Genomic DNA, 11,517 nt, shown 5'->3' with positions numbered 1-11,517 from the left:
GGCTTCTTCTCCGCGTCATCAGCCACACCTGCGACATCCACGGGCTTCTCATCCATAATCTCAGTTAGAACCTCTACATCTACCGGCTGTTCAACATCAAAGGTTTTAAGTGGAGCATCCATTTCAATGTCAGACAAGACGGTTGTCTGGATCGGCACCTCCTCGGCCACGTCGGCAAACTCCGATGGCTTTCGTTCCGTCACCTCACGCTCTGCCGATACCTCCACAGGCTTTTCTACCCTATCTGTTTCAGGGAACACTTCCTCTTTCACCTCCGAGATCACTTCAAATACTTCATCAGCCTTCTCTTTGATAGGTTCAGTGGGCGTCGCAACATCCAAAGGTTTTTCAATTTCGGTCACATCTTTTTCGACCTCAGTTCCATCAGTTACTTCGAATGGCTTCTTCTCCGCGTCTTCAGCAACACCTGTGACATCCACTGGCTTCTCATCTGTAATCTCAGTTAGAACCTCTACATCCAAAGGTTTTTCCACGTCGGAAGTTTCAAGTGGAGTACCCACTTCGATGTCAGACATGACAGCCTCCTGAACCGGCACCTCTTCGGCGACTTCAGGCCAACTCCGATGGCTTTCGTTCCGTCACCTCGGGCTCTGTTGGTGCCTCCGCAAGCTTTTCCACCTCATGTGTTTCACGAACGATTTCCTCTTTCGCCTCCGAGATCACGTCAAATACTTCTTCAGTCTTCTCTTCCACAGATTCAGTGGGCGTTGCAACATCCAGAGGTCTTTCAATTTTGGTCACATCTTTTTCTATCTCAATCTCATCAGCCACTTCAGATGGCTTCTTTTCCGCACCCTCAAAAACATCTCTAACATCCACTGGCTCCTCACCCAAGATCTCAGTGAGAGCCTCTATCTCTCCAGGATGTTTAACGTCGGATATTTCAAGGGGAGTATCCACTTCGATGTCAGACAAGACAGCCTCCTGAATCGGCACCTCCTCGGCGACTTCGGCCAACTCCGATGGCTTTCGTTGCGTCACCTCAGGCTGTGTCGGTATCTCTGCAGGCTTTTCTACCTTATCTGTTTCAAGACGCACTTCCTCTTCCGCCTCCGAGATGACATCAATGATCTCAAAAGGCTCGTCTTGGAAAGGCTCAGCGGTTGCTGTTTCCTCAACAGCTTGTTCTATTTCGATTACATCCGATGGAATGCCCTTCTTTACCTCAATTCCTTCAGTCACTTGGAATGGCTTCTTCTCGATGTACTCGGCAACACCGGTGACGTCCGTGGGTTTATCATCCGTGACACCGGTCACGTCCTCTACATCCACAGGTTTTTCCACGTCGGAGGTTTCAAGTGGAGTATCCACTTCGATTTCAGACATGACAGCCCCCTGAACAGGCACCTCTTCGGCGACTTCGGCCACCGCCGATGGCTTTCGTTCCGTCACCTCGGGCTTTGCTAGTACCTCCACGGGCTTTTCCACCGCATCTGTTTCACGAACGATTTCCTCTTTCACCTCCGAGATTACTTCAAATACTTCCTCATCCTTCTCTTCCGTAGGTTCGGTGGGCATTGTAGCATCCACAGGTCTGTAAATTTCGGTCACACCTTTTTCCACCTCAATTCCGTCAGTCACTTCGCGTGGCTTCTTCTCCGCGTCTTCAGCAACACCTTTGACATCCACTGGTTCCTTATCTGTAATCTCTGTTAGAACCTCTACATCTACAGGATGTTCAACGTCGGATGTTTTAAGTGGAATATCCATTTCCATGTCAGATAAGACAGTCGCCTGAATTGGCACGTCTTCGGAGACTTCGGCCAACTCCAATGGCTTTCGTTCCGTCACCTCTGGCTCTGTCGGCACTTCCACAGGCTTTTCCATTTCGTCTCCTTCAAGAAAAACGTCCTCTTTCACCTCCGAGATAACGTCAAAGACCTCCAAAGGCCTCTCTTGGAAGGGTTCAGCGGTCGTTGCTTTCTCAACAGGTTGCTCTATTTCGATTACATCCGATGGAGTGCCCTTCTCTAGCTCAATTCCTTCAGTCACTTGGAGTGGCTTCTTCTCGCTGTCCTCAGGAACACTGGTTACGTCCGTGGGCTTATCATCCGTGACAACGGCTACGTCCTCTACATCCACAGATTTTTCCACGTCCGAGGTTTCAAGGGAAGTATCCACTCCGAAATCCGACAAGGCAGCCTCCTGAGCCAGCACCTCTTCAGCGATTTGGGCCAACTCCGGTGGCTTTAGTTCCGTCACCTCAGGCTCTGTCGGTACCTCCAGAGGCTTTTCTACCCTATCTGTTTCAAGCAGCACTTCCTCTTTCACCTCCGAGATTACTTCAAATACTTCTTCAGCCTTGTCTTTGAAAGGTTCAGTAGGCATCGTAACATCCACAGGTTTTTCAATTTCGGTCACATCTTTTTCGACCTCAGTTCCATCAGTTACTTCGAATGGCTTCTTCTCCGCGTCTTCAACCGCACCTGTGGCATCCACTGGCTTCTCATCCGTAATCTCAGTCAGAACCTCCACACCTACAGGTTGTTCAGCGCTCACGGTTTCAAGTGGAGTTCCCACTTCGATGTCAGACATGACGGCCTCCTGAATCGGCATCTCTTCGGCGACTTCAGCCAACTCCGATGGCTTTCGTTCCGTCACCTCGGGCTCTGTCGGTACCTCCACAGGCTTTTCCACCTCATCTGTTTCACGAACGATTTCCTCTTTCGCCTCCGAGATGACATCAAATACTTCCTCAGCCTTCTCTTTTATAGATTCAGTGGGCGTTAAAACGTCCACAGGTTTTTCAATTTCGGTCACATCTTTTTCGATCTCAGTTTCATCAGCCACTTCAAATGGCTTCATTTCCGCATCCTCAGAAACAGCTCTAACATCCAGTGGCTCCTCATCTAAGATCTCAGTAAGAACTTCTACATCTACAAGATGTTCACCGTCGGATATTTCGAGGGGAGTATCCACTTCGATGTCAGACAAGACGGCCTCCTGAATCGGTACCTCTTCGGCGACTTCGGCCAACTCCGATGACTTTCGTTGCATCACATCAGGCTGTGTCCGCATCTCTACAGACTTTTCTACCCTGTCTGTTTCAAGACGCACTTCCTCTTCCACCTCCGAGATGGCATCGATGATCTCAAAAGGCTCGTCTTGGAAAGGCTCAGCGGTTAACTCCTCGACGGGTTTTTCCATTTCGATTGCATCCGATGGAGTGCCTTTCTCCAGCTCAATTCCTTCAGTCACTTGGAGTGGCTTCTTCTCGCTGTCCTCGGCAACACCGGTGACGTCCGTGGGTTTATCATCCGTGACTGTGGTTACGTCCTCTATATCAACAGGTTTTTCCACCTCCGAGGTTTCCAAGAAAGTATCCACTCCAATATCAGACGAGGCAGCCTCCTGAGCCGACACGTCTTCGGCGACTTCAGCCAAGTCTGTTGGCTTTCGTTGCGTCACCTCAGGCTGTGTCGGCACTTTTACAGGCTTTTCTACCTCATCTGTTTTGAGCAGCACTTCCTCTTTCACCTCCGAGATGACTTCAAATATTTCCTCAGCCTTCTCTTTGATAGGTTCAGTGGGCGTCGTAACATCCACAGGTTTTTCAATTTCAGTCACATCTTTTTCGACCTCAATGCCATCAGTTACTTCGTATGGCTTCTTCTCCGCGTCTTCAGCCACACCTGTGATATCCACTGGCTTCTCATCCGTAATCTCAGTTAGAACCTCTACATCTACCGGCTGTTCAACATCAAAGGTTTTAAGTGGAGCATCCATTTCAATGTCAGACAAGACGGTTGTCTGGATCGGCACCTCCTCGGCCACGTCGGCAAACTCCGATGGCTTTCGTTCCGTCACCTCACGCTCTGCCGATACCTCCACAGGCTTTTCTACCCTATCTGTTTCAGGGAACACTTCCTCTTTCACCTCCGAGATCACTTCAAATACTTCATCAGCCTTCTCTTTGATAGGTTCAGTGGGCATCGTAACATCCAAAGGTTTTTCAATTTCGGTCACATCTTTTTCGACCTCAATTCCATCAGTTACTTCGAATGGCTTCTTCTCCGCGTCTTCAGCAACACCTGTGACATCCACTGGCTTCTCATCTGCAATCTCAGTTAGAACCTCTACATCCACAGGTTTTTCCACGTCGGAAGTTTCAAGTGGAGTACCCACTTCGATGTCAGACATGACAGCCTCCTGAACCGGCACCTCTTCGGCGACTTCAGCCAACACCGATGGCTTTCGTTCCGTCACCTCGGGCTCTGCTGGTACCTCCACAGGCTTTTCCACCTCATCTGTTTCACGGACGATTTCCTCTTTCACCCCTGAGATGACTTCAATTACTTCATCAGCCTCCCCTTTCATAGGTTCGGTAAGCATTCTAGCATCCACAGGTTTTTGAATTTCGGTCACATCTTTTCCGACCTCAATTCCATCAGTAATTGGGAATGGCTTCTTCTCTGCCTCTTCAGCAACATCTGTGACATCGACTGGCTTCTCATCCGTAATCTCAGTTAGAGCCTCTGCATCTACAGGATGTTCAACGTCAAAGGTTTTAAGTGGAGCATCCAATTCAGTGTCAGACAAGACGGTGGCCTGAGCCGACACCTCTTCGGCGACGTCGGCCAACTCCGATGGCTTTCGTTCCGTAACCACTGGCTCTGTCGGTACCTCCACAGGCTTTTCCACCTTGTCTCCGTCAAGAAAAACGTCCTCTTTCACCTCTGAGATAACATCAAAGACCTCCAAAGGCTTCTCTTGGAAGGGCTCAGCGATTGTTGCTTCCTCAACGTGTTGTTCTATTTCGATTACATGCGATGGAGGGCCCTTTTCTAGCTCAATTCCTTCAGTCACTTGGAATGGCTTCTTCTCGACGTACTCGGGAACACCTTTGACATCCACTGGCTTCTCATCCATGACAACGGTTACGCCCTCTACATCCACAGGTTTTTCCACGTCGAAGGTTTCAAGTGGAGTATCCACTTGGATGTCAGACATGACAGCCCCCGGAACCGGCACCTCTTCGGCGACTTCGGCCACCTCCGATGGCTTTCGTTCCGTCACCTCGGGCTCTGTTGGTACCTCCACAGGCTTTTCCACCTCATCTGTTTCACGAACGATTTCCTCTTTCACCTCCGAGATTACTTCAAGTACTTCCTCATCGTTCTCTTTCGTAGGTTCGGTGGGGATTGTAACATCCACAGGTTTGCCAATTTCGGTCACATCTTTTTCCACCTCAATTCCGTCAGTCACTTCGAATGGCTTCTTCTCCGCGTCTTCAGCAACACCTTTGGCATCAACTGGTTCCTCATCTGGGATGTCAGTTAAAACCTCTACATCTACAGGATGTTCAACGTCGGATGTTTTAAGTGGAATATCCATTTCCATGTCAGACAAGACAGTCGCCTGAATTGGCACCTCTTCGGCGCCTTCAACCAACTCCAATGACTTTTGTTCTGTCACCACTGGCTCTGTCGGTAACCTCCACAGGCTTTTCCACCTTGTCTCCGTCAAGAAAAACGTCCTCTTTCACCTCCGAGATGACATCAAAGACCTCCATAGGCTTCTCTTGGAAGGGTTCAACGGTTGTTGCTTCCTCAACATGTTGTTCTATTTCGATTACATACGATGGAGGGCCCTTTTCTAGTTCAATTCCATCAGTCTTTTGGAATGGCTTCTTCTCGGTGTACTCGGCAACGCCCGTGACGTCCGTGGGCCCCTCATCCGTGACAACGGTTAAGTCCTCTACATCCAGAGGTTTTTCAAAGTCCGGGGTTTCAAGGGAAGTATCTACTCCGATATCCGACAAGGCAACCTCCTGAGCCGGCACCTCTTCGGCAACGCCTGCCAACTCCGATGGCTTTCGTTCCGTCACCTCGGGCTCTGTCGGTACCTCCACAGGCTTTTCTACCCTATCTGTTTCAAGCAGCACTTCCTCTTTCACCTCCGAGATTACTTCAAATACTTCATCAGCCTTCTCTTTAATAGGTTCGGTGGGCATCGTAGCATCCACAGGTTTGTCAAATTCGGTAACGTCTTTTTCAATCTCAATTTCATCAGCCACTTCAAATGGCTTCTTTTCCGCATCCTCAGAAACAGTTCTGACATCCACTGGCTCCTCATCCAAGATCTCAGTTAGAACCTCTACATCTACAGGATGTTTAACGTCAGATGTTTCAAGGGGAGTATCCACTTCGATGTCAGACAAGACAGCCTCCTGAATCGGCATCTCTTCGGCGACTTCGGCCAACTCCGATGGCTTTCGTTGCGTCACCTCAGGCTGTGTCGGTATCTCTGCAGGCTTTTCTACCTTATCTATTTCAAGACGCACTTCCTCTTCCACCTCCGAGATGACATCGATTATCTCAAAAGGCTCGTCTTGGAAAGGCTCAGCGGTTGTTAAATACTCGACGGGTTTTTGTATTTCGATTACATCCGACGGCGTGCCCTTCTCTAGCTCAATTCCTTCAGTCACTTGGAACGGCTTCTTCTCGATGTCCCCAGCAACACCCGTGACGTCCGTGGGTTTATCATCCGTGACACCAGTCACGTCCTCTACATCCACGGGTTTTTCCACGTCGGAGGTTTCAAGTGGAGTATCCACTTCGATTTCAGACATGACAGCCCCCTGAACAGGCACCTCTTCGGCGACTTCGGCCACCGCCGATGGCTTTCGTTCCGTCACCTCGGGCTTTGCTAGTACCTCCACGGGCTTTTCCACCGCATCTGTTTCACGAACGATTTCCTCTTTCACCTCCGAGATTACTTCAAGTACTTCCTCATCGTCCTCTTTCGTAGGTTCGGTGGGGATTGTAACATCCACAGGTTTGCCAATTTCGGTCACATCTTTTTCCACCTCAATTCCGTCAGTCACTTCGAATGGCTTCTTCTCCGCGTCTTCAGCAACACCTTTGGCATCAACTGGTTCCTCATCTGGGATGTCAGTTAAAACCTCTACATCTACACGATGTTCAACGTCGGATGTTTTTAGTGGAATATCCATTTCCATGCCAGACAAGACAGTCGCCTGAATTGGCACCTCTTCGGCGCCTTCAACCAACTCCAATGACTTTTGTTCCGTCACAACTGGCTCTGTCGGTACCTCCACAGGCTTTTCCACCTTGTCTCCGTCAAGAAAAACGTCCTCTTTCACCTCCGAGATAACATCAAAGACCTCCATAGGCTTCTCTTGGAAGGGTTCAACGGTTGTTGCTTCCTCAACATGTTGTTCTATTTCGATTACATACGATGGAGGGCCCTTTTCTAGTTCAATTCCATCAGTCTTTTGGAATGGCTTCTTCTCGGTGTCCTCGGCAACACCGGTGACGTCCGTGGGCCCCTCATCCGTGACAACGGTTAAGTCCTCTACATCCAGAGGTTTTTCAAAGTCCGGGGTTTCAAGGGAAGTATCTACTCCGATATCCGACAAGGCAGCCCCCTGAGCCGGCACCTCTTCGGCAACGCCTGCCAACTCCGATGGCTTTCGTTCCGTCACCTCGGGCTCTGTCGGTACCTCCACAGGCTTTTCTACCCTATCTGTTTCAAGCAGCACTTCCTCTTTCACCTCCGAGATTACTTCAAATACTTCATCAGCCTTCTCTTTAATAGGTTCGGTGGGCATCGTAACATCCACAGGTTTGTCAATTTCGGTAACGTCTTTTTCAATCTCAATTTCATCAGCCACTTCAAATGGCTTCTGTTCCGCATCCTCAGAAACAGTTCTGACATCCACTGGCTCCTCATCCAAGATCTCAGTTAGAACCTCTACATCTACAGGATGTTTAACGTCAGATGTTTCAAGGGGAGTATCCACTTCGATGTCAGACAAGACAGCCTCCTGAATCGGCATCTCTTCGGCGACTTCGGCCAACTCCGATGGCTTTCGTTGCGTCACCTCAGGCTGTGTCGGTATCTCTGCAGGCTTTTCTACCTTATCTATTTCAAGACGCACTTCCTCTTCCACCTCCGAGATGACATCGATTATCTCAAAAGGTTCGTCTTGGAAAGGCTCAGCGGTCGTTAAATCCTCGACGGGTTTTTGTATTTCGAATACATCCGACGGCGTGCCCTTCTCTAGCTCAATTCCTTCAGTCACTTGGAACGGCTTCTTCTCGATGTCCTCAGCAACACCCGTGACGTCCGTGGGTTTATCATCCGTGACACCAGTCACGTCCTCTACATCCAGAGGTTTTTCCACGTCGGAGGTTTCAAGTGGAGTATCCACTTTGATTTCAGACACGACAGCCTCCTGAACAGGCACCTCTTCGGCGACTTCGGCCACCTCCAATGGCTTTCGTTTCGTCACCTCGGGCTCTGGTGGTACCTCCACAGGCTTTTCCACCTCATCTGTTTCACGAACGATTTCCTCCTTCACCTCCGAGATGACTTCAAATACTTCCTCATCTTTCTCTTTCGTAGGTTCGGTGGGCATTGTAACATCTACAGGTTTTTCAATTTCGGTCACATCTTTTTCGACCTCAATTCCATCAGTTATTTCGAATGGCTTCTCCTCCGAGGCTTCAGCAACACCTGTGACATCCACTGACTTCTGATCCGTAATCTCAGTTAGAACCTCTACATCTACCGGCTGTTCAACGTCAAAGGTTTTAGGTGGAACATCCATTTCAATGTCAGACAAGACAGTCGCCTGAATTGGCACCTCTTCGGCGACGTCGGCCAACTCCGATGGTTTTCGTTCCGTCACTTTAGGCTCTGTCGGTACCTCCACAGGCTTTTCCATCTCGTCTTCTTCAAGAAAAACGTCCTCTTTCACCTCCGAGATAACATCAAAGACCTCCAAAGTCGTTTCTTGGAAGGGCTCAGTGGTTGTTGGTTCCTTGACAGGTTTTTCTGTTTCGGTCATATCCGATGGAATGTCCTCTTTGAGTTCAATTCCTTCAGTCACTTGGAATGGCTTCTTTTCGGTGTCCTTGGCAAGCCCAGTGACGTCCGTGGGCTTCTCATCCGTGACAATGGTTAGGTGTTTTACATCCACAGGTTTTTCAACGTCTGAGGATTCCAAGGAAGTATCCACTCCCATATCCGACGAGGCAGCCTCCTGAGACGGCACCGCCAACTCCAGTGGCTTCCGTTCCGTCACCTCGGGCTCTGGTGGTACCTCCACAGGCTTTTCCACCTCATCTGTTTCACGAACGATTTCCTCTTTCACCCCCGAGATGACTTCAAATTCTTCCTCAGCCTCCTCTTTGATAGGTTCGGTGGGCCTCGTAACATCCACAGGTTTTTCAATTTCGGTCACATCTTTTTCCACCTGAGTTCCATCAGTCACTTCGAATGGCTTCTTCTCTGCATCCTCAGAGACATTTCTCACATCCACTGGCTCGTCATCCGTAACTTCAGTTACGACCTCTACATCTACAGGCCGCTCCACGTCAGATGTTTCAAGTGGAGTATCCACTTCGATGTCAGACAAGACAGCCTCCTGAACCCGCACCTCTTCGGCGACTTCAGCCAACTCCAATGGCTTTCGTTTCGTCACCTCGGGCTCTGCTGGTACCTCCACAGGCTGTTCCACCTCATCTGTTTCACGAACGATTTCCTCTTTCACCTCCGAGATTACTTCAAGTACTTCCTCAGCCTCCTCCTTGATAAGTTCGGTGGCCATTGTATCATCCACAGGTTTTTTAATTTCGGTGACATCTTTTTCGACCTCAATTCCATCAGTTACTTCGAATGGCTTCTCCTCCGCGTCTTCAGCAACACCTGTGACATTCATTGGCTTCTCATCCGTAATCTCAGTTAGAACCTCGACATCTACCGGCTGTTCAACGTCGAAGGTTTTAAGTGGAGCATCCATTTCAATGTCAGGCAAGACAGTCGCCTGAATTGGCACCTCTTCGGCGACGTCGGTCAACTCCGATGGCTCTCGTTCCGTCACTTTAGGCTCTGTCGGTACCTCCACAGGCTTTTCCATCTCGTCTTCTTCAAGAAAAACGTCCTCTTTCACCTCCGAGATAACATCAAAGACCTCCAAAGTCGTTTCTTGGAAGGGCTCAGTGGTTGTTGGTTCCTCGACAGGTTTTTCTGTTTCCATCATATCCGATGGAGCGTCCTCTTTGAGTTCAATTCCTTCAGTCACTTGGAATGGCTTCTTTTCGGTGTCCTCGGCAGCACCGGTGACGTCCGTGGGCTTCTCATCCGTGACGATGGTTAGGTGTTTTACATCCACAGGTTTTTCAACGTCCCAGGTTTCGAAGGAAGTATCCACTCCGATATCCGACAAGGCAGCCTCCTGAGCCGGCACCTTTTCGGCGACTTCGGCCGACTCGGTCACAGCGGTTAAATTGACTACGTCCGCAGACGTTTGCTCTTCAGATGCTTTCAAAGGACTTCGCGCTTCAATCTCAGGACCCGCCTGCCTGGTAGGCTGACTCCTCTTCTGTGAGTTTGACCAACTTCACTGGCGTCTCTGAAATCACCTCAGGGAGTGCCGTTAGGTCTGTAGGTTTTTCCACTTCATCTGCTTCGAGAGGAAGTTCCTTTTCCACCTCAGAAACGTCTGTTTTCTTGGATGGTGTCACTTCGATACCCTCGTCACTGTCAAGGATCGTCAATTCGGGCTGCTTCTTTTCGGTATCATCACCAACACGTTCAGGCTGCTCGTCAGTTACCTCGGTTACTACCTCTATACCCACATATTTTTCTTGAGATGTTTGCAGGGGCGTAAGCACTTCCATCTCAGCAATATCCGTCTCCTGGACAACCACCTCATCGGCGACGCCGGTCACCTCCACCGGTGTGTCTTTCTCAACTTCAAGTGGCGCTGCTAAATCTGTAGGTTTTTCTGTCTCATCTTGTTTTGAAGGAGTCGCCCTTTCCACCTCAAACTCGCCAATTTTCTCGGCCGGTTTCCCTTCGCTGCCTTCATCACCATCTAACTCGCCACTTTCCTGAATGGCCTCTCCAACATCGCCCTGTGCATTGTCCGTGGATGCCGTAACCGACATTGGTTTCCCAGAGTCATACTTTTGCAAACAAATATCCCGTTCGATTTCTGTTTTGGCAGCTTCTTGAACCGGATGCGTCTCGAATTCTGTCGATGGTTTACCCTCCTCGAAGTCTGTTTCGGCAGGTTTCTTGATCTCATGGACAATGTCCGCGTCTCTCAATATCTCTTCCTCACTCACCTCAGTTAGCACGGTCACCTCCACGGGTGTCCGGATGAGTGCTTCGTCAGTAGCGTCAGGAGTTTCGACTTTCTCGTCGATGATTTCAATGGCGCCAATCTCCCGCGGTTGTCGCTCAAGGGTTCTGTCGGTCGCTTTCGACATGACTAATGATGTCTCCTGATCCACCTCAACAAACACAGTTGCCCCCACTGGTCTCCCAATTTCAGTCGTTTCAAGTACCTGTATTTCCCCGATATCACGGAAGGTCGTTTCAGAATCTTGTCGACTGTCCAGAAGACCAACATCCTGGCGGCCTGATGTGTCATGAATTCGGTCGATGTGATGCTTGCGGTCTTCTGCCATCGCATCGATGACAGACTCAATTTCTTCTTCAAGCCCCATCTCGCTGACAACG

At 49.6% G+C, this 11,517-nt stretch overlaps 1 protein-coding gene across 1 annotated transcript; it reads right to left on the bottom strand.

Annotated features, from left to right (window-relative positions):
- Positions 1–417: 417 nt before the first annotated feature.
- On the bottom strand, positions 418–10,170 carry LOC119104315 (titin-like). Its single transcript, XM_037228013.1, has 2 exons — positions 5,414–10,170; positions 418–5,379 (listed from the first exon to the last, which is right to left on the bottom strand). Exons 1-2 carry the CDS (start codon positions 10,028–10,030, stop codon positions 571–573), a joined length of 9,426 nt encoding a protein of 3,141 aa, XP_037083908.1. The 5' UTR covers positions 10,031–10,170; the 3' UTR covers positions 418–570.
- Positions 10,171–11,517: the final 1,347 nt, after the last annotated feature.

This window comes from Pollicipes pollicipes, unplaced genomic scaffold (assembly GCF_011947565.3).
Source record: "Pollicipes pollicipes isolate AB1234 unplaced genomic scaffold, Ppol_2.1 Scaffold_6052;HRSCAF=7182_pilon_pilon_pilon, whole genome shotgun sequence".
Classification (NCBI taxonomy): Eukaryota; Metazoa; Arthropoda; class Thecostraca; order Pollicipedomorpha; family Pollicipedidae; genus Pollicipes; species Pollicipes pollicipes.
This window is presented reverse-complemented; position numbering and strand designations above follow the sequence as displayed.